The sequence below is a fragment of the Leptopilina heterotoma genome, unplaced genomic scaffold, assembly GCF_015476425.1.
Source record: "Leptopilina heterotoma isolate Lh14 unplaced genomic scaffold, ASM1547642v1 Lhet_17, whole genome shotgun sequence".
Lineage (NCBI taxonomy): Eukaryota > Metazoa > Arthropoda > Insecta > Hymenoptera > Figitidae > Leptopilina > Leptopilina heterotoma.
The window spans coordinates 1,285,842-1,309,945 of NW_025110886.1; the positions used below are offsets into that span (position 1 = coordinate 1,285,842).

The 24,104-nt window shown below is 29.1% G+C and overlaps 1 protein-coding gene and 1 long non-coding RNA gene across 2 annotated transcripts; one reads left to right on the forward strand and one right to left on the reverse strand.

Moving 5' to 3' along the window:
* The first annotated feature begins 107 nt into the window (after positions 1-107).
* Positions 108-4,153, forward strand: LOC122499617. Its single transcript, XM_043608065.1, has 3 exons — positions 108-574; positions 1,919-2,201; positions 3,374-4,153. Exons 1-3 carry the CDS (start codon positions 228-230, stop codon positions 3,854-3,856), a joined length of 1,113 nt encoding a protein of 370 aa, XP_043464000.1. The 5' UTR covers positions 108-227; the 3' UTR covers positions 3,857-4,153.
* A 14,860-nt stretch (positions 4,154-19,013) lies between these two features.
* Positions 19,014-20,630, reverse strand: LOC122499635. The gene is made up of 2 exons (XR_006301351.1): positions 20,219-20,630; positions 19,014-19,142 (listed from the first exon to the last, which is right to left on the reverse strand). It is a non-coding gene; the product is annotated as an uncharacterized LOC122499635 (long non-coding RNA).
* Positions 20,631-24,104: the final 3,474 nt, after the last annotated feature.

Sequence of the window (24,104 nt, forward strand, 5' to 3'; positions counted from 1 at the left end):
TAGTTCAATTAGTCGTGCTCAGCACCCTTCCTTATATTTTTTTCTAAGTATATTTGAAATAAAAAAATCAAATTTTTGCAAATATTAAAATATGGATTTATAAAGTTTTTTAATATTCTCTCAGTTACTGCTTAATTCACATTACTAAAGTGAAGTAAACGTTGGCGTATTCTTTTATTTTGTTATTGTGACAAAACATTCATTCTTTTTTTGACACATTATACGAAATGGTCGTTTATACAGAAAAAGAATATTTGCAAATGATTCAATGCCATGCATTATCAGGAGGTAACTGTCATAGAGCTGCTCAACTATATAGAGAAAAGTACCCAGACAATCAGCGATTTCCCGGGCACCAAGTTATTACACGGACGATGATTCGAATTAACGAAGGAGGACCAATCAAACCTGATAATAAAAATATATCAGGGAGACCAAGGTCGAGGAGAACAGCTGAGGTTGAAGAAAAAATTCTAGAATATGTTCGCGAACATCCTCGAACCGGACTACGAGCAGTTGCGAAAAAATATGGTGTTTCTTATTCCATGGCGCAGGCGACAGTAAAGGAAGCAAAGTTAGTTCAAATAGATATTAACAGTTTAAAATAATTTTTAAGTTTAATAATAGAGATAATACTGGATTTAAATTTATTTATTATATGATCGTATATCTAGAACCTTTAACTTTTCAATAAACAATTTTTGTTTATTTTTATAAATTTATAAATAAATAATTTATAATAATAATAATTATATTACGTAATATATTATTATTCTTATTATTATATTTATTACTAATTACTAAAAAATTAAATTATTTATTAACAATTTTTTTTTTGAATAGTTAAGTTTCTTTAATAATTTTAATTGGAAATTTTGAAAGTAATTAAAATTTATGAACAATTTCTTTCAGATTTTTAAAATAATTCAAGTTTTCTATAAAATATTATAATTTATTCAAGGAATTTTATTAAAATATAGAAAATAATTAAACTTTCATTAAAATTATTAATAAAAAATTAAAATCTTTTAAATAATTTTATTAGAAATTTGTAAATAATTAATTTTTTTGAAGAACTTCTTTAAGTTCTTTTCGACACAAATTTAATTTTTTAAAATAATTTTAAATGAAAATTTTAAAAATAATTGAATTAAATAAAATTCTTTTCAATTTTTTTAAATTATTGTGTCTGGTAATAATTATAATTAAATATTTGATAATTTTTACACGTTTATTAAAACTATATCGAATATAATTGAATTCCTGAGAACAATTTTATTATTTATAAAAATAATTTGATTTGGCGATTAATTTTACTATAACATCTAAAAATAATTGAATTGTTTAGAAGGATTTATTAAAATTTTAGAAAATAATTGGATTCTATCGAAAAATTTTATTCAAAATAAAAAAAAATTGAATTCCTTCGAAAAATTTTATTGAAAAGTATTGTCAATTTTTGCAAAAAAATTTTTTATTTATAAAAATAATTAAATTCTTACAAAGAATGTTATTATTTATGAAAATAATTGAATTCTTGCGCGAAGAATTTTAATAAAAATTTTGAATTTATAAACAACAATAATTAATTATTAAATTAGTTAATAATTGAATTTTTTGAAAGTTTGAATCTGAAATTTTTCAAAAATTCATGTTTGAAAATAAAAAGTTTTGTAATTTGCATAATAATAATAAATGGAATACAATAATTAAAAAATTTTACTCGTAAACTTAAAAAAATAATTTTTAAAATCTGTCAAAAAATAATTCAAATTTAAAGTTCGATTAAAATATTATCAAAATATATGCGGAGATATGAAAGTTAAAGGTTCCAAAGATTTGTCTTAAAAAAATATAAAATATTTAATAATATTAAATATTTAATATGTTATTTATCAATGTTTGATTTTATTGGCAGGTTGCATGACTACAGCTTTAGAAGAGTTCACACCCTAAGCCACCGGTTTGATCGTAAAAGGCGTTTAAAATTTTGCAAGTGGCTTGTAAAAAGACACGAGCGTGACCCCACTTTTATAAATAACATTCTTTTCACCGATGAGTGTCGTTTTGCTAGAGAAGGTCCATTCAACTACAGAAATGAACACTACTGGAGTGACAGAAATTTGTTTCTGGAGATGCCACACTCTCATCAAGAAAAATTCTCTGTGCATCTGTGGGCTGGGATTCTAGATGGCCAATTGGTAAGCGTCCTACAAAACAAATGATTCCGGTTTTAGTATTTGACGAATTTTTAATAAATATGCATACAACATTAGTAAGCAATTTTTTAAGAATATTGTACAAAATTCTTACAAAAAAGTGGTTTATAATTAGGAGAGAGGGGGCAAACCGGCCATACCCACGATTTTTTTTTACTCTTGTGACTAAACGAATCAACCGATTTCATTTTTCGATGGCTTGTTAGAAAGATCATTTAATTGCGCAACTTTTTCCTAGAGACACCTAAACTTTATCTTTTATTGTTTAGTTGCTGTGTTAATTTTTTAAAAAATTGCAAACTGGCCGGTTTGCCCCACCCCCTGGGGTATACCGGCCATCTACGTTTTTTATCTATAATATTGCATTTTTATAATCTACAATAACAACAAACATAAAGAATCATGCAAACAATGGTTGTAATAATGTAAATAATAATACAGGATGGAATTTTAATTAAATAAATAATTTTTTTAAATAACCGAAAAAAATGTTTGAAATTATCAGAGAAACAATATTAAAGGGTCTAATTCTCGTTGGAAGATAATTATTTTTCATTGAAAGTAAAAATTTTAATGAAAAAAACATTCTAATTAATAATAATTTTTTTGGAACTCTAATACAATGAAAATATCCTATGGCCGGTTTGCCCCACAGGCTCATTTTGAGAATAAATATTTGTTTAAAAGAAACGCTTTGCAAATTCATCAAAGTTTTTGGTGGTAAATATTCCTGAGGTGTGTACCTTCATAACCCAAGACCTAATATTTGGAAATATTACACGATTTCCTTAGAATTTCCTTAAGAAAAAATTCGTAAAAGTGTAAAAAAAATAAAAAAAACTTTTACTCCCAGCGTTGCACAAACAAAAGTAAAATATACTACACATGGTTGTTTCAAATTTCTAAATAGCACTTTTGCCAATTTCGCCATTTTGGAGATATTGACACCTGGCCGGTTTGCCCCACTCTCCCCTATTGAAAAAATTTCTGATTTCTGAACAAAATTTCTGATTTATTCGCACGAATACTACAAAAAATTACTAAGGCAAATTTTTTGTTTTAAATCGATGGTAGCAATATTGCTGCAATTTAGATATTAATGGTAAATAAATTTAAACTTTTTTATTCTTGATACTAATCTCCTTTATTTTCAGATCGGTCCTTTCCAAATTAATGGATACATGAATGGAAAACGATACAGTGACTTCTTAAAGAACTACGTTCCTAGGTTAGTTAGAGCTAGTGGAATCGCAGCAGGTAGGAAGTATAGATTTATGCAAGATGGAGCGGGTATTCACCGAAGTAAAGTGGCGTTGAAGACTCTTCGATCATTATACGGAAAACGTATTATTGCGCTCGGTACAAAAAGAGAATGGCCCCCAAGATCGCCGGATTTAACTCCATGCGATTTTTTTCTTTGGGGGCATGTTAAAGCTCACGTTTATTCAAAACCTGTTGAAAACCAAGAACAGATACGGGAGAGAATAAAAGAAGCTTTTTTAACAGTCACTCCTGAAATGTTAAAAAGATGCAGCTTGAACTTGATCAGGAGAGCAAAATGTTGTATAGAAGCAAAAGGACGCACATTTGAAAGTTTACTTCCAAGGCATGTCAGATACAACTTGTCAGATAATTGAAAACAAATCTTTAATTAATATCCTTCTAGAATCCAAGCCCATAGATGCACAGAGAATTTTTCTTTATGAGAGTGTAGAATCTTCAGAAACAAATTTCTATCACTTAGTGGCTTAAAGTGTGAACTCATGCAACCTGACAATAAAATATTCTCTTCTTTCTTACTCTAACACACACATGTACATACGTACACTTGAAAATTAGAAGAAAATGGAAAGCTTCTCTTCTTGTGGTTTTTTTGATTCTCCATCATCTTATTTACTTTCTTCTTCTCATTATATTTCTTCACGAACTTACACCCAAAAGACCAAATAATACATATATACATTAATTATTTCCTAGATTATAATTTGATTTGTTTATTATTTGTTGTTTATTATTATTATTATTATTATTATTATTATTATTATTATTATTATTATTATTATTATTAATTGTTATGTGATTGTAAATTTTTTCGTTTATAAAATATACGTATTTTGAAACCATATAAACATCTTTTTTGATACAACTTCAAAATGCTTTTTTAGAATAAGGCTATATTTTTTTATTTAAAAACTTTACAGTACATAGAATACAGTACTTTAAAAACAGAAATCGATTAATTTAATTTATTTTTTTTAAGTATGACAATTTTTTTATTTCCTTAAATTGTTGAAGAATTATTAAGTAACGCATTTATTGAACAAGATTGTTGTTATACTATTTTTCTTGCTGTTATGTTGAAATCCGAAAGCTGCAAACAAGAAACATACGCTTATTTAATTATTAATTAATTATATTGAATAACTTATTTAATTTACTTAAAATTACTTTATTGAAAGTAAAAATTAACTTCCTCGAGTTCTAAAATAAAAATTTTTAATTGTAACTTATGTGGAACATTTTTTATTAATTATAGCAAAAATTTCCATAAATTACTGAATAATAATTTTTAATTGAGATTCGCGCTATTACATTTTTATAAATTACCGCTACAACTTTTATAAATAACTACAATTTACACAAATTATCAGAAGAAAACACCTTCTTACGCCAAAAACTGTCCAAACAGTGAATTTGTTAATGGTTATACTTGTTTACAACAATTACTTTTCTTTAATTCAGTAATAATTCAGCTAGGAAATATTTTTGGATAAATGCTTTTTTCGATTCCGAACAATTAAAAAGTCTGTTTTTCAATTTGGTTAAAAAAATTTTTAAAAAATTTTCTTTCTGGGCTCTTTATCTTCAAAAAAAATATATTGATAATTATCATAACGATATTTTTTTTTTAATTTCATAAACCAAATCTTTCGCTACACGAAGAAATGTAACATTAAATTGCATTAAATTTTTATCAACGATATCGATACTATCGAAATGAAATTCAGATTCTCAATTATTTCTTGAAATTCTTATTAAAATATTAAAAATGGATTGGGCTTGTATAAAATACATTGAAGAATGTCCCGGGCATAAAAACCAATCTTATATTATACCATTAGCAAATGTGCAAATTGATACCGAGAAATTTAATCCATGCAAATCATACTTAGCCAAATGTTTCAGAAATGAAAATAAATGGTGCCGTGCATTAATTGCATTCATCGAGAATAACAGTAAGTTATTTTTCGATTTTCAAAAATATATTATTTAGTCCAGTTTGCATTTCAAACATATATATACATATTAAAGTTTGATAAAAAATAGGGTAAAAAGTTTCACATTCAATCACTTTAAGGTTAATATTTTTCTCAGTATTAACATGAAAATTGACATTAAAACTAATATTCATGTACAAAAATAATAATAAAGACAGTAGAGTCTTTAGTCAGGGCTATAAAACTTACTTAGCTAGATTTTGCCAATACTTCGGATAAAAAAATTTTATGAGAAAATTAAAATTTTTTATAAGATAAAGGTACCAATACCGGAACGCTTTTTAACCTAACTAAATTTCTATGATAAATATCTTGGAATTAGAAGTGTTAATATGAATAATTAGGGTATATATTGAAAGATTGTTATTTTATTAATAGTATTTAAGACCTGAAATGATTATTTTTTATGAAATAAGAATAATATTAATTAAATTATAAAACTCTGCACTGTACCTATTACGGAACGATCATTTTCTCTGTGTACGGGTGTTCCAAATTGAATGTCCCTATTAAGGAACACCTAGAACACTTTATTTGATTCAATAAGTAATTACAATTCTATTGAATTATCTCAAAAATTTAAATATTAATTATAAAGAATTAAATACAATGAACAAATTTTAGTTTAATAGATAATTAAAAAGCCAATTTTTTTGGTAGAAAATTAAACATTTCTTATTAAATTAAATACTATACAGAAATAATAATTCTTATATTGTGTAAAATTTATTGAAATAACTAGAATTTTCTTACCACTAATTTTAATTGCATTTATTTCAATTTTTGTAATACTGTTCCGTAATAGGGACGAAATTTTAAAGTGTTCCGTTATTGGTACTTTTACAAATTTGTTATTTACAATTTGACAACTATAAATTGTCAAATTAAATATTGTACATTTAATTGGTTACCAATATAAATTCCATTGATATAAATTATTAGGCACAAGAGATAAAGCTATACAAAGGAAAAATAAGTATCGATTGAAGTATCCTCCATTGAACCAAATCGATCAGGATGATGGATCCACTTTTGAATCAGGAATACACGCTGAGAAGGTAGCCATTAAAAAGAACTAAGTTAAATAATTTATTTATTTAATTTACACTTGTTTATTTACAAATTCGTTCATAAAAATAGGGTTTCGCTCAATTATAAATTTAGTTTATTTTTATATTCATTCGGTTTCTTAACACTCTTAAATAGTATATTGTGCGCTAAGGGACAGAAAGTGGCTTTTTTTAAAAAATGCAATAAACATTTAATTTAAAATTATCGAATATCAATAGGTATTGCAAAAAGCCATCTATTCAATCCTTAGACCTCCATCTGTTGCATCGTGAGGAGTTTCCTCATTTAGTTTTTTTATTTATAACTTTTAAAATATATAAAATTATAATAACAATCTTTATACTCTCAAAATTCTCTAAGTTTTGCAAGGAATTCACTCATATGGATAAGTCCAATAGTTCCAGAATAGGCCCTTTTCATGTGGACGTCCACATATTATTAATTATTTTATAATTTTATTATTTTATTCTCAGTTATTACAAGAAAAAGGTAATCAATATAAAAGGTTAAGTAAATTAAAACAAAAATGTCAGCCATCAAGAAGGCAACGTCAGGATTATAACTTTCAAAAAGTACGTAGCGACCCTGATGAAGATTATAATTTCAAAAAGGACGATGAAGCTGACTCGAATAGGATTCGAGAAATATTAGGACAGCCGAAAAAGATCCGAAAATATGATGACGACGGTGATTATGATTATGATGATGATGATGATGATGAAGACGACGACGACGACGATGATGATGATGATGATGATGATGATGATGATGATGATGATGATGATGATGATGATGATGATGATGATGATGATGATGATGATGATAATGATGATGATGATAATGACGATGATTTTGATTACTATGCGGTGAATTATAAAGAAGAAGACAACTTCAAAGATGATAAAGATGATCATTTTTATTTTGAATTTATTCCAGAAAATATCAAGAATATTCTTTTAAATAAAGGTACCTAAAATTAGCGCTACTACGTTGACGAAATTACTTTTTTGTTTTACCTACTCGGAAAGTACACCATTTCGGGTACTTGAAGCGAAGTAATATACGTGGTTTTTTACGTGTATAGTACTGTAAAAACAGGTATTCTACCCCGTGTAGAAATTGCCATATCTAGGCCATATCATGGCATGAAACACCTTCCCAGATCGGGGGTAGAGGGGGGTCAATTTGACCAATTTTTGCTAACACCGGCTACTTTGTGAATTTTTTCAGAACATACTTGTAATGGGAAAAATTTTTTAGAATATGTTTCTGAAAGGTTTTTTCGTCCTCTTTCCAATGGTGAATTTTATTTTTTAATATTTTAAAAATTTACCCTAATTTTTGATAATTAATATTTAATTTTCAATTTCCCAGAAATCGGTCCGTTTTTTTGAAAATAAATTATTGCAAACGAAAGCTGAGGTTTTTTCCTAACGGCATATAAATTTTCAGAATGCCCTTTTTTTGTTTTTGAGTTATTACATTTCAAAGAATAAATTGCGTCCCGGGCGCCTCGTCTCACGCCGGTTGCCACGCGGCTCAGTGCAACCGCGACCAAGGGTGAGTACCCATGGTTCGCGCCCATTCGGCTTGGTATTTTTTCGGCACGTGAGACAATCTGAGCGGGAGGTTTGACGTCGAGGTATAATGATGTGCACCGTCGATTATTGTCCGGTACAGACCATTAGAACTCGACTGTCGATAAACCGGTTGTACTCAGGAGAGGTTTTCTACAGTTTCCCTCTCCACTGGCGAGAAAACCCATTAGACGGGTGGTCCAGGCAAATGCGAGTACTCCTAATTTTCAAGTCGCTCTGTAGGCGCAAAATTTAGTATTAAGTTTGTCAGGGAAAAATTTGTAAGAGAAATTTACGAGATGTAAACAAACACTTGTATAGCCAAGATTGTAGTCTTAAGACGAGTGTATAAACAAATAGTTTAAGTATGTTTAGGTGTTTTTAACAAAATTTTAAAGTTTTGGTATAAAATTTACAAATAGTAGATTTCAAGCTACGATTTTAATGAGAAATTACAAAAAAAATTGAGAAAGTGCCAATATAACAGAATATTATTGAAAAAGCGATAGGAGAAGTATTGCTGAATAAAAATAGCATTCACGGAATACCTAGGAACCTTAATTTACAATATACAATAAGATTGGAAACTGTAGATAATAATTAGCAATCATTATTCATTACGCCCCAGGAGTTATCCATTACGCCCCGGCTCGGGGCGTATTTTGGAGTTCTGCATTGCTCCAGAAAAACTGTTGTAGAATAAAAAGTAGAAGTCATATCGGGACGTTTGTAGTCTTAAAAGAAAGCTGAGATACCAGAGTAACTTTTCTGGAAGATAAACATTCAATTAGAACAAAAATATCCGAGTAAAACCACAAAAAGTGAAAAGTTAGCTATTACGCCCCGGTCTCCACTACTTTGCTGCTCATGTGCAAAAAAGTACTACTTTTCGCCTACTTTACAGGCAAGTAAAGAAATACTTTCTACATAGCTGTTACACAAAATAATTTATTGATTAGAAAAGTATAAAAATTTCTTTTTTTCGGTAAACAGGTGTTGCACAAAGTACATTGTGCAACACGTACGAAAGAAGATTTTCCGACCACGTGTCGGAAAACAGCTTCTTTCTGTACTTGTTGCACAATGTACTATTGCGTCAGCTCTCACTTAAATATATATCGAAATATGTTTCGATTGCAAATAAATCAGTTTTTACTCAATTAACAAACTGTTTTCTTCACTACTATTGAAAATAATTTACTGATCATGTCTTCAATGTAATACTTTCCGTGTAGTTAGATCAAAAAATGGTGTTCGCAATATATCCGCAAAGGGGATTGCGATAATAGTGAGATTAAGGGACCACGGAGACACTTATGGTCCCTCGGTTTCAACTCGGGCGCAGAAATGTCCCTAGTCCTTTAATCTCGCCTTTATTTGCTTATTTAGTGCCCATTTAATTTTATTTTTCTACAAAAATGTTTCGTTTAGTTCCAATAAAACTAGAAAATTCGACAGTAATAAAAAAGGAAGAAAAGATGGAAAAATATGAAATTAGTGCATCGAAGAAGGAAGAAAAATTTGTTGAAGTTAAGGATAATTTTCCTAGAAAAGTTAGGAGAACGAGGAAAAGCGACGAATCAATTAATAAGAAAAATTCAGTAGAGGTACTTTTCCAAGGATGTTTGAAGGAAGTTCCAGTTCTTGGAAATGGAAATAATCTTAACCAGGAGGTATAGTCTTCTCTAAATCTGAAAAGCAATAAATATGCCACTGATTCCAATTAGCATATATAGGAAACCTTAAAAAAATGTAAATTTCAAATTAGTGGGACACTTTTTCACCATAAATTATTATTATTATTATTTAAAGTATATTTTTAATATTTATGGTTATGAGTTCAGGTCTTATCCTCAAGAATTTATAATATTTTATAATCCTTTAAAAAACCATCCCTTATACAGGGATTTTTACGAAAAATTCGTGTCGTGTCTTGCCTTGACACGACACGAAGAACGCTTGGTAATTTGTGTCGTGTCAAGGCCAATGGTCATTTCCCAAAAAATGGGGAATGTCTGGCTATAAACGGCAAAAGAAGTTATTATTTTTATCCCTAAATAAAACATGATAAACCCTGGTGTAAAACACCACTTCTTCAACACTGTCGAAACTGGGGCAAAAGAAGTTATGGTTCTTAAATAATAATATCATTTCTTTTCCATTTACAAACTCCAGTTAAGTCTAGCTTTTATCACAATCAAGCTTTTGGTTTCTTTAATTTCCTCATGCGCTTCGCCTTTCTCGAGATGGGTTCCTCGGACATTATCAATATTAACAATATTTAAAAGTGCACTGTAAAAAAGGGAGTTAAATTTCCAGGGGATTGTACAAAAGTCGCACCCAATAGGGAGTTGAAGTGGAGTGAGTTAAAACTTTACACCCCTATGTTAACTCCTCTCTCTTTTGGAGTTGATATTTAATTCAAAAACTTTTACACCCAACACCGGTGACCGTCAACTTAAAAATTTTTTTTTAATTTATTATACGATTATTTCAAAGTATTTTATTTATAAATCAATTACTTCTTAATATTTAAAATTGTTTATCTAACTATATTCATAAAATTGGATTGAAAATGAAAAATATTTAGCATCTTGCTGTCAAATTTTATTTTCTGTGGCATTTAAACATCTGGGTCCTTGAACCTACCTTTGAGGCGCAGTCCAGATGTCGAAATCGTGCGCTCGAGGGTTAGTCATGAATTTCCCATGAAAAATTTTTTAAGAAGTCCGCAATTAATTTTTATGTGCTTTTGGTAGGGCAAATACAAAGGTGTCTTTAGCAAAGGTTTTGCGATGGGTAAGAATTCCTTATCATGATTTTATCAGGTTAGAGATAATAGTGTTTTTAGCTAGGGAAGTGTCATGAAAAAAATTCTAAGACCATGAGGTTTCGGGTTGCAAACGCTAACAAAAATATAATGGCTGCCTTTTGCCCTTCGTTGCTTAATATAGTAAACTATTACATATAATTAATTTTTTTTCTATTTTAGAATGTAATAATAAACAACGTGGAACATGAATTTTCAAACACCTGTGGAATCGATTCGATGTTGCAGATTTTTATTGTTGCAGCTGTTGATAACTTCAAAGTCAACTTCTTAATTTCTCAGTTCGAAGCAGTAAATGCAGCAATGAGTTTAGTCATGTTCGTGAAAAATAATGGGGTTGATGAAGCTTATCAAAAAAGAGGAGTTATTTTGAAGGAGCTTATTAATAACTTGGATAAAAAAAAAATTACTACGTATGAAGATAGAATTTCTGTTGAATGTTCCATAAATGCGTTTTATTTATCACAAAAATTGTTCGAAAACTTACCTCAGTCTCAAATACGAAGAGAATGTTTAAAATGCGGCCTGATAAAAAGAAACTTAAAAAGGGAATTTTTTTTAAAGAACACCATTTTAGAAAATCCCAGTTCCGAACAAAGTTTGTTCAACTTCTTTGATCCAGACAGAACATGTTCCAAATGCCAGGGAACTGAAACTAGCACCTATGAATCTAGCGGTTAGTTTAAAAACTACCATAATGTTTATGTTAACAAAAATAATAACATTATATACCAATGGTTGTCTTAACAAAATAATTGTCTATCAAAATGACAACTATTTAATATTAGTATAATATTACAGAATATTACAATAATATTATAGTAAAATTATCAGGTAGACATTTTAATCAAAGATTAGACATTTTTTAACTGTAACATATCAGTTATATAACCAAGTATTAGTACTGAGTAATATGAGTTTAATATTACGCGTTACTTCGGTGTAACGAATTTTTAAAATAATTTTTTTAAAATTCCGAAAGAAATTACAAAAGAATTCTGCACGTATTTACTAAAGAATTTCCTTAATAATTTATTTTAAACTCCGCAAAAAAATTAATAGAAACTACGCAATAATTTTTGCTACAAATTTATTGTTAAATTGAACCACTTTTTCGAAATTCCGCTACACTGAGAAAACTGGATAGTCAAACTTGGAGGGTTAGGTTTTGAGTATCAAGCCTGATTCTCTGGATAGTTAACTTTTCCCTCCGAGTGAGTCAAATTAATCATCGGAGTGTCTATTTATCCCTCCGAGATGGTTACGAAAAACTTAACCTCAAATATAGTCTGTTTGTCCCTCCAGATAGTTAGTTGAATACTCCATTTTTCTCCGTGTAGGAAATTAAAAGGAGTTCAGCCTAAATTCGGTCAACCTTTAATACCGAAAAGTAGAAGTTCTGCATAGTTTTCATTGTAGAGGAGAATGGGCCGAGGCAGCCAACGGGGCGAGGCAGCCAATTGCTTTTTATTTCTGCATAATTTTTTCAAATCGCGCGCTATTGATAATTTAGACTGCTTATGGTAGTTTACTTTAGTTGCTAACAGATGGGCATTATTGCTGCAGCAGTTTAGCAATTACAGTATCATTTATGAAAACAGACTTTTTGGATGTAACTTTTCTAAGAGTTATTTTGGTGATTTTAGTTAATAGAGTTACACGAATAAAATTCTTGTAAAGTGATTTTTAATGCAGAATTTAGTGCTGAAGACGTTGGTGTTAATGGAATTGCGATATTTTTAATATTACGGGTTTTGTGGATATTTTCTTAAAAAAGTACTCGTGGGGTTAGGCAGCCAACACTAAATTTTTCGTCTTTTTGTGTTGATTTTATTGGTTCTTCTAAATGTTTTCTCTTTTTTCCTTACTCCAATACATTTTAAACTTAATATTGAATTTTATAAACCATTTTGTAAGAATAACAAAATATTTCCTTAAAATGTTAAATTGAATTTAATTAATGTTATTATTATAATATTATTCAAATGTAAATTTTTGAAGTTTACTAACAAAATAAAAGTAAGTTAAGGACAACTACCTTGTTATGTTTCACTAATTTTAACTTTAAGTTATGTTTTTTAACTATTAAAATAGTTGGCCGCCTCACCCCACGTTTTTTCAAAAATGCCAAAATGTGATCCTTTGGGAAAAGAGTTGTAGAAATTTTTAAGTGCAATCTACGTCAAAATGTTCTATGGCGATTTTTTAGCCAATAAGACAAGCTTTCTAACGCGATATTAAAATTAACCTATTTAAATAACTGCCTCGCAAACCAAAATGTGCAATCTTGGCTGCCTCGCCCCGTTCTCCTCTACTTTGATTAAACGTTAATAATTACATACAATTTAAAATTTTTAAAAAGATGTTTGTAAATAAATTGTTTGATTGAGAATACGTTTTGTGATACATAAAATACCAGTATGAAAAAGTAAAATTTAATGCAATCTAACAATTCTTAGGTCCATTTGTCTTCATGGAATTAGAAAAAGATGATGACAAAATTCATTTAGAAAAAATTCCATCCAGCTTTCCTGACTTCGTCGGAAATGAAGAATTCGAATACGTGCTATTAGGTGTTATCAGAAATATAAACAATGTTCTCGAATCGCAGTCCAAAAGAAGGAAACTCACAAAAAATTCTGCTTCACAAAAAAGAATGGGCCACTATACAGCAGTATGCAAACGACATAATAGCTGGGTTGAGATAGATGACATTTCCGGATCGCAAATTAATTTGAAAACTGAAGCATCAAAAAAAATATTTATTGGACTAATCGTGTACGCCAAAATTTCAAAACGTTAAATATTTCGAATTCGAATAAGCCATTTCATTTACAAATTTTTTTGTTGATATACAAAAATTTATAATTCAGATTGTAAAAAATGTTAAAGTTAAAATGTAAAAACCTACTTTGTTGTCCTTAAACAACAAATTTAATCAAATTATGATTAATCAATATTCTAAATATTTAATTTTATGTATTTTACGTATTTAAAACAAAACCATACTTTTAATCTGATAATTTTGTTAGTTTTTTTATATTGACCTTCAAATGAAAAAATTTACTCATTTTAATAAAAAAATCTTCAATAATTAGTTATCATCTGTAATTGAAAATAAAAATGTGTATTTTAAGCGAATATCTTTAAAAAATAAATAATATCACTTCATAACATATAGGCAGAAAGCAGTCATTTCTTCATTTACTTTTTTATGTAGAAGTTTGTAGCAAGACAAACATGGTGTTCAAATGCTTCAAGGTTTTATCAGGAAAAGATTAAGGATATCACTGAGAACTAATTTAAAAAGAAATTGAGGACATGTTTGGGGACAAGTTATCATATGAGATTAAACACTTGTTTGAGTATTAGATTTACGATCAGATTAAAAAATTTTTTGATGATAAGTTTTAGAATAAGATTTGAGGACCAGTTTTAGTATCAGATTGAGGACCAGTCAAAGGATCACATTGAGGACTTATTTCAGTATAACAATCGAAAACTATGGTAAAAAGATAAGCATTTTTAATATCAGATTGAGGACCAGTTTTATGATCAATTTAAGGACTTTTTTTAGTATAAGAATTGAGGACTGGTTTAAGGACACGTATAAGTATCAGATTGAGGACTTATTTTCGGATAAGAATAAAGGCCTGATATAAGAAACAGATTTAGGATCAGTTTAAGGACTTATTTTTAGATAAGAATTTAGGACTAGTTTGGGGACCTGTTTCAGTATCAGATTGAGGACTTGTTTTAGGATAAGAATTAAATACTAGTTTAAGGACCAGTTTTAGGATCAGTTTGAGGACTTCTTTTAGGAAAAGTATTAAAGACTGTTTTAAGGATTAGTTTCAGTATCAGATTGAGGACTTGATTTAGGATAAGAATTGATGACTAGTTTGAGGACTTATTTTAGGAAAGGAATTGAGGACTAGATTGAGGACCAGTTTTAGGAACAGTTTAAGGACTTTTGTTAGGAAAAGAATTAAGCACTAATTTGACGACCAGTTTCAGTATCAGATTGAGGACTAGTTTGAGAACCTGTTTCAATATCAGATTGAGGATTTGTGTTACGATAAAAATTGGACCTATTTTGAGGACTTATTTCAGGATAATAATTGAGGTTTAGTTTGAGGACCAGTTTTAGGATAAGTTTGAGGACTTCTTTTAGGAATAGAATTAAATACTGGTTTGAGGACTAGTTTCAGTATCAGATTGAAGATTTGTTTTTGGATAAGAATTGATGACTACTTTAAGGACTTATTTTAGGATAAAAATTGAGGATTGGTTTGAAGACCAGTTTTAAGACGTTTGTATACCTCCCCGTTTCTGAGTATATTCAGAAACGTGTGAAGCAGTTTGCTAAGTTGAAAACGAGTTTTCTATCTTGGAAGCCATTGAAAGCCGCAATAGACAATTGTTATTATGGCGGGATTATTTGAATGTCATATTTTCCACCAATCACAATATATTACGAACTGACATTCAAATCATCACGCCATAATAATAATTTTTTAGCACGGATTCCAAGATAGAAAACTCGTTTTCAACATAGAAAACTGCTTCACGTTTCTTAAAAAAATACTCAGAAACGGGGAGGTAAACAAGCGCCTTTAGTATCAGATTGAATAAAAATTTACTATTTTTTTTATTTTATTTACTATTTTTTTTATTTTACTTTAGAATAAAAATTGGGGACAGTTTAAGGACCAGTTTCAGGATCAGTTTCAGAACTTATTTTAGGATAAGAATTAAGGACTAGTTTAAGGACCAGTTTTAGGATCATTTTGAGGACTTCTGTTAGGAAAAATATTAAAGACTATTTTGAGGACCAGTTTTAGTATCAGATTGAGGACTTGTTTTATAGGATAAGAATTGAGGTTTAGTTTGAGGACCAGTTTTAGGATCAGTTTGAGGATTTCTTTTAGGAAAAGAATTAAAGACCGGTTTTAGGACCAGTTTCAGTATCAGATTGAGGACTTGTTTTAGGATAAGAATTGATGAATAGTTTAAGGACCAGTTTCAGTATCAGATTGAGGACTTGTTTTAGGATAAGAATTGATGAATAGTTTAAGGACCAGTTTTAGGATCAGTTTGAGGACTTCTTTTAGGATAAGAATTGAAGACTAGTTTGAGGACCAGTTTTAGGATCAGTTTCATCATCAGATTGAGGACTTGTTTTAGGATAAGAATTGATGAATATTTTAAAGGCAATATTTTAGGATAAGAATTGATAAGAATTGACTAGTTTTAGTATCAGATTGAGCTGTTACTTAAGAATAAGAATTGGGGACTAGCTTGAGGACCATTTTTAGGATCCGTTTAAGGACTTATTTTAGGATAAGAATTGAGGAATGGTTTTAGGACAAGTTTTTGTATCAGATTGAGGAGTTACTTTAGAATAAGAATAAGGGACTAGTTTGATGACCAGTTTTAGGATCAGTTTGAGGACTTCTTTTAGGAAAAGAATTTAAGACTGTTTTAAGGACCAGTTTCAGTATCAGATTGAGGACTTGATTTAGGATAAGAATTGATGAATAGTTCAAGGACCAGTTTTAGGATAAAAATTAAGGACTGGTTTGAGGACAAGTTTTAGTATCTGATTGAGGAGTTACTTTAGGATAAGAATTGGGGACTAGTTTGAGGACCAGTTTTAGAAACAGTTTAAGAACTTTTGTTAGGAAAAGAATTAAGGACTTTTTTGAGGACCAGTTTCAGCATCAGATTGAGGACTTGTTTTAGGATAAGAATTGAGGACTAGTTTGAGGACTTATTTCAGGATAAGAATTGGGGACTGGTTTGAGGACCAGTTTTAGTATCAGATGGAGGACTTCTGTTAGGAAAAAAATGAAGGACTAATTTGAGGACTAGTTTCAGTATCAGATTGAGGACTTGTTTTAGGATAATAATTAAGGTTTAGTTTGAGGACTTATTTCAGGATAAGAATTGGGGACTGGTTTGAGGACCAGTTTTAGTATCAGATGGAGGACTTCTGTTAGGAAAAAAATTAAGGACTAATTTGAGGACTAGTTTCAGTATCAGATTGAGGACTTGTTTTAGGATAATAATTAAGGTTTAGTTTGAGGACTTCTTTTAGGAATAGAATTGAAGTTTGGTTTGAAGACTAGTTTCAGTATCAGATTGAGGACTGGTGTTAGGATAAGAATTGATGACTAGTTTGAGGACTTATTTTAGAATAAGAATTAAGGACTGGTTTAAGGAGTAACATTTTTAGTATCAGATTAAACGTCTTTTTTAGGATAAGTTTGAGAACTTTTTTTAGGAAAAGAATTAAGAACTGGATTGAGAACCACTTTTGGAACCCGCCATTTCAGTGCACATGCAACTCGCACTTGCCTTTTTACAATCACATTTCAATTTAAATAGGTTAGTTTGTAAATTTACTTCTGAATTTACGTGATTGATTTATCATCTTTACGTAAGATAAATTCTAACATTCAAAAATATGAATAATTAAAAAATTGTTAAAATGAATTATAACATTTTAAAGTTAATAATAATGTTTAATATTTTATAGGGGAGAATGGGGAGTTGTGAAGCACGGACATAGATCTTGCATAGTAATTGTTTTGATAGATGTCACTTACTCTCAATATTCTTTCACCTAATATCTTCGTTTTGTAATTGGATTCTTTCTGATAGCAGATATTTTGCATATCTTTCAAGAAAATTTGTTTAACCTTTCGTTTATAAAGTTTTTTTGAGTGTTCCTTTTTGTAGAATTCTTACAAAATTCTCGAACAAATCAAAAAGATAAGTTCACCCATATAATAACCAGCAATGATTAGGTTTTCGATATTGAAAAGGATTTATGCAAAATCTCAGTAAAGAATATTTACCAAAAAATATAATTTTCAGTGATTTTTAGTAGTGCTTCACAACTCCCAATGATTTTTAAAAACTTGAGAAAGCAGCTTTTTGGCTTAACTGAAAAAAATTGTCGATTTTATTTTATTTCATACAAATTCTTCAACCAGTAAGCATATTTGAAGACACTCTAGAGATTCAAGTGGAGAAAATTTGAAATTTTTTTTTTAAGTTACAACTCATAAACAAAGCGTGCTTCATAACTCCCCATTCTCCCCTAGCATACGTGGAAAAAAATAGACCAAAATCCGTAAAATTTGATCTCACTGACCTGGTAAGATTAATAAATAATACGTGTTGTACTATAAGGAACCCAAAAGAGCAATCAACAAAGATAAATTCTAAAACATTAAAAATTCTTCTGTTAAAAGAAAAACGTTTAGAGAAAGTTAAAAATAAAATGAACCATGTTAAAAAAATTTATGTAGAGGAGAATAGTGTCTTAGAAATGTAAAATGATTTTCCAAATAATGAGAATAATAAAAGGACAAGTTGAGACTGAAGAAATTAATGATAATAAAGAAAATGATAATTGCACACGTGAAACAAAGAGTAATAAAGAAGAAAATAATGATATACAAGAATAAACAACAGATATTACAATTCATTATTATTTGTATAGTATATTGTTATTAAAAGTTACAATTAATTGAAAATTTAAAATACTTAATAATATGTATTATATTATATTTATAAAATATTCAAATTATATCTATTAAAAAGAAAAAAACTTAAAAATTTCATTCTTAATTTTATTTAAAAGTTCAAACTAAAGTTCACTTTGTTATACTTGTCAAATAGAAAAAATTGTTGAAGTACGTTTTAAGGACTTCGTGGCCTATAGCTAAAACCATTATGCGTTTGCTTTGGCGTTTTTCTGTCTGTCTATCAATGCTTAATAAAAAAATAATGTTTATTTCATTTATAATTTATTTTTTTAACAAAAAAGAATTTTTTTTAATTTTTCGGACAATTTAACACAAAAATGAGTATTAACTAATATTTATAATAAATTTAATGGTGATAACAATTTCTTGACATTTTACTGCGACAAGCACAACGATTCATTAATGGTCCATGAAAACAGCGATTGTTGATAAAAAAAGTTCTGCTTGCTGTTGGACATTATTTAAAGAACACCTTTTTCTCTTCTCTACATTGAATTTCTGCATATCTTTATTTTACAGTTCTTACGATCCATTTTTTCTCTCAATTCTTTAATTTCAGTTTCATATTTATGTTTTATCTTTCAATCATGTAATGGTAAATTCCTTCCCTAAAATACAAATAACAATAATAATGTGAAATAAAAGTAAAACAAAGCATCTGCAAAAATGAATTTACAATTTTTGTATTATTTTGTAAATTTTATAAATTGCATTATTGTCATACATTATTGCAAATTGAATACCAAAAAAACACAAAAAGTTATTTTTTCAAAATTTCTATTTTTTAAAATGTCAGTATCTTAAATAATATAAATGTACTACAAAACTAAAAAAAACATTTAAAGGTCTCGGAATATTTTTTTCAAAATATTTGCAAAAATTGGTTTTATTTTTTATCATATATTGTTTATTGACTTTTTTATTTTTTGCCCATATTAAAAATCAATTGATTTAAACGTCAATTATAACACTGTGCAACAATTTTCGGTTTATTGTTTCTTTCCCAAATAAGTTTAGGCTTAAATTAAAGTAGATGTATGCAATAATAAAACCCCAAAAGGATTTTGCAAACTTAGTTCATTTCATATTTTTATGAAATTTTAAAGTTCATGATACAATTTATAATATTTTTAAAAAATCTTGCACCTTTTGTGATATATAATTTTAAAAATAGATTGTTTAAAAAAATTGTTTTGAATATTTTTTCCTAAGAAAAATTATTAAACAATTTAAATATGATTATTTATTTACATTATGGTTATAAAAAAATTGTTAAAAAAATACAGAAAAATTCGATAAATTAGCTTTTATAATCACTTTTCCAATTAAGTACTATAATATAATTACACCTTTTTAATTAGAATTTATTTAATACTTATATTTTACTCATTACTTAATTCATATTTCTACTTAAATATAGCAAAAGATTTAAAATTTTTGAAAATTTCACAAAAATGAGCATAAGTTCAAAGGTTTATAAAAAATAAATTTAAGCTTTATTTCAAAAACCCTTGGAGGGTTAAATTACTGTTTATTTGTACTATCATTTAGCACTAGAGACAACCGGGAGAGAAAAATGTGTCGCACAGTGTAATTTAAAAAAAAAACTTTTTAAATTATAACGAGTTAACCATACTTTCAACCAGCATGATATTTTAATATTGTTTTACTAATTTATACTAACCTTACAAAGTCCAATATTTTATTTATATATTTATTTCATGTGCACATCTTTTTGCAATTTAAATTCTTTCCTGTAATTGAAAATAAAAATAGCTTTTGCCCTTCAAGTGATTTTCTCTAATAATTGATAAATGTTTCTTCATAACATTTAGGCAGAAGTCAGTCATTCCTTCTGTTTACTTTTTTTATAGAGAAGTTTGCCGCATGACAAAAATGGTGTTCAAATGCTTTACATTTATCGTGACTTTTCAATTCATTTAATTTGAATTTATTTTAAAACTATTTAGAATTTCATAAAAAAAAGAAAAAGTGCTGTCTTAGAATTTTTTTCTGAATCTAATTCTACAATTTTGAATACGATTTTCAGATCACCTTGTATACCCGCCGTTTGTGAATTTTGGTTTTTGTTTCTAAAATCTTACTGTAAATACAAAATAAACGTATTTATTACTTAGTGAACTCAATAAAGTTTACCATAAGAAATCCCATTATTAAAAAACAATCACTTTAAGATGTTAAAAATGAAACAACTTACATCAGCAATCAAATGTTTTCCACGTTTGAAACTTCACTAAAACACATTAAGTCACTTACAACCTACTATTGTTCACAAAATATTTAATAATCACAATTATTGCATTGAAAAGTGTTGCCAGTTACCGCAGCAACAATTTTTCAAAAGCAAGTAATCAACTCCACCCGAAAACAGAATTTTGTTCCTAATAGCCCCAGTTTACGGTACTTCAATTTCGATATAATCTTCGGTTTCGGATTCAGAGGAGGGATCATCTATGGATTGGAGGGGTTGATCACCAGTTGGACTAGCCAAGGGGTCTTCGAGGTCAACTCCGGTGATAAGTATGTTGTTATTTTCAGAAAAGGGGTCCGAGAGCGGTTCATCGACATTAATTTCAAGAAGATTAGCGGCATTTTCAGGGACAATTTCCTGAGAGAGAGTTGGAGTCGCGGTCCGGATCTGGATCATCAGAGGTTTCATTTACGTCAACGGTAATAATATCATATAAAGAGTCTATGATTTGTTCAAGGGGAGTTGGAGGTCTGGGGGATGCAGACACGTTCTCTAAATTGTCCGGGGGGTCTCCGTGAAATTGATCTTCCTGAATAATAGTGAAATCACTATGGATGGAAGAACTTGAAGTATAAAGAACTCGAGACCGATTAATCCTAGGAAAAGTATCCGAGTCGATGATTATGATGTCATCATTCGAATCATCGGAAATGACGCTAAACGAATGACTAGAGGAGTAATTTAAATTTTCGGGCACAGTGGCGGTGGTTTTCGCCAGATCTGGGGGCGTCAACTCGGCTGACTTTTACTCCGCTTTTCGTCTTCGGGACTCCATGAAGTGAGTCTCCGGAAAGTATAACCACATATAAAATTCTGACCGCCATGCTAATTCAATGGGCGTCAGAATTCTATGTGTGGTTATACTTTCCGGAGGCTCAAGTGTCGAGGTCTGATGGTTGACGATATTCCTAGATTACGCTTTCCAATTTGTGGACTTTCACGAGTAGCTTCGAATTTTCCGCTTCCTTCTCCGTCAGGCAATCAGATGCTTCTTTGAGAAACTTAGGGTACTGTTTGGTCAGTTCCTTCTGTTTATCTAGGTCCACAGCCAATTTATTGGTTAGGCGAGTGAGATAAACAATGGTGTTTTGCAGAATCTTGACATTGTTGATCTCCATTACGACAGGGTGAATGATTATCAATGGTCCGGATCTAAAAATCAGAGTCAAAATTAGTACACAGAAAAGGTTTAATATCTTTTATATGGAATTTTTTAAGGTGTTTAAGGGACGAGTTGTCGAGTGATAAATTCCGTATTCTTGTGCGAGAGAACGAAGGACATTATTAATAAATTCTGTTCCATTATCTGTTATGAGGACTTTAGGTGTTTCCCATCGGTTTATGACAAGGTCTCTCAGGGCATCTGAGATTAATTTTCCAGTAGCATTTCGCAAGGGTTTAATTTCGATCCATTTTGTGAAAAGATCTTGAATATCAAGGATATATTTAAAATTGGACCGACTAGGTGGGAAGGGACCCATAATGTCGGCTGCTATATTGAATTTTAGGGAAATATGGAAAATACGTGACAAAATCGATATCACTGCTTTCCCCGACTTGGATCCTTTCGCAATTTTTTTAAAGGACTGCTAACATTAAAATAAGCAATTAGCTAAAGTAGAAATTTCGTCGAATAAACAACGTTAACTTCAGTTTTATAATATTGGGACCGATTGGGATCGGTAAATAGTGTAGCTTATAAAACATTTATGCTTTCTCGACTTCACGTCAGAGTAGCAGAGTGAAATAAGCAGTATAAATATGATAAATTAATTAGATTCCCAGTGTGCACGTTCCGGAACAATTCTGGAACCGTTCTGTAACTGTTCTTTATTTCCATTAACTGTTACAGAACAGTTCCAGAACGTGCACACTGGGTTATTAATTAAAAGATGTAATTATTTATATTATTTTTTGTATTTTGCCAATACTGCGTAAGAAACGGCAGTCAATATTGGGCCATTAATGTCTGCCGACGTTCAACCGCAATTAACACCACAAAAGTCGTCCCAATAATGTCTACCAAGTCTCGGTGACAACTTTTCAAGTGTTGGGCCGTTATTCAGTCATGATGGTTTTCGCACTTAGGGCATTATTTAAAAATTAAATCAAATAATCATCCAGAAAATTAGTTTCAATGTAAATGGTTAAATTCCAATTAATAATCAACATGGAAAACTATAAAGGTAGTAAAGAACCGCAGGAAAAGAACAAAGACGCAATAGCGACAGAGTTGGAGCGCCGCCCTCGAAGGCTAAAGCCTTACGACAGTTCCGAGGGTGGGTAAAGGGCTTCAAAAGAAGGGTTACGGGTTTTAGTGGGTCAAGGCTGGCAGTAGGTCGCCAGCTTATTAAACAATTTTCATTTTATTTATTTTGTTTTATTTTCTTCTATTTATTTTTCATACCAACCCTACATAACCTTGGAGTGCGGAATCCAAGGTATCTGTAGGCAGATTTTCCAAAATTCCCTAAGCAAAAAAAAACAAATTTTAATTAGTGACTGACTTTTTGCTTTTGAATAAGTAAATTTTATAAATTAGTGGAAATTACTATTTATTAGTAAAATTTACCAATTCAAAAGCAATAAGTCAATCACTAATTTAAATTTAGAGAGTAAAATAAATATTATAATTATTATAGAACTAGTCAAATTATCCGCGCGCAAGCGCGCGGGAATGTTGTGTTGCACTGTAAACAATTTCAAGTCATTTTAAAAAAATATACTTATTAAGACACATAACTGAAAAACTAATTAGAATTAAATTTTCAAATTATATTATATTTTCAAACTTTAATGTAATATAAAAAAAACATTAACAATTATTTTGATGATAATTTCAAATTTGTCATCAGATTTTCAAAATTGAAAATAATTAAACTTTTTTATTTGTAAAAGTGTAACAAAAAAAATTGAATTATGCAAAAATTGTTATTTGATACCTAAATTAAAAATAATTTTCATTACGAAAATTTTAATTATTCTGAAGAATAGAGAAAGAAAAGAAATGATTATATATTTGACTTTCTGTACAAAGAATATAAATGATAAATTTTTTTTAGAGAATTTCCACTACTTTTAATTCGCTAATTTTCCAAAAAAAAACTTTTAAAAAAATCAATTTTTTTAACAAAATGTTATGCAATTTATTTTGCACAATAATTCCATTACTTTCACTAATAATAAAATTGTTCATGAAAATTCAATTAAAAAAAATTATTAAACTCTAAGCATGAATTGAATTATTTTCCTAAATAATAAAACTCATCGAAGAATTTCAATTATTTTTTTATTACTA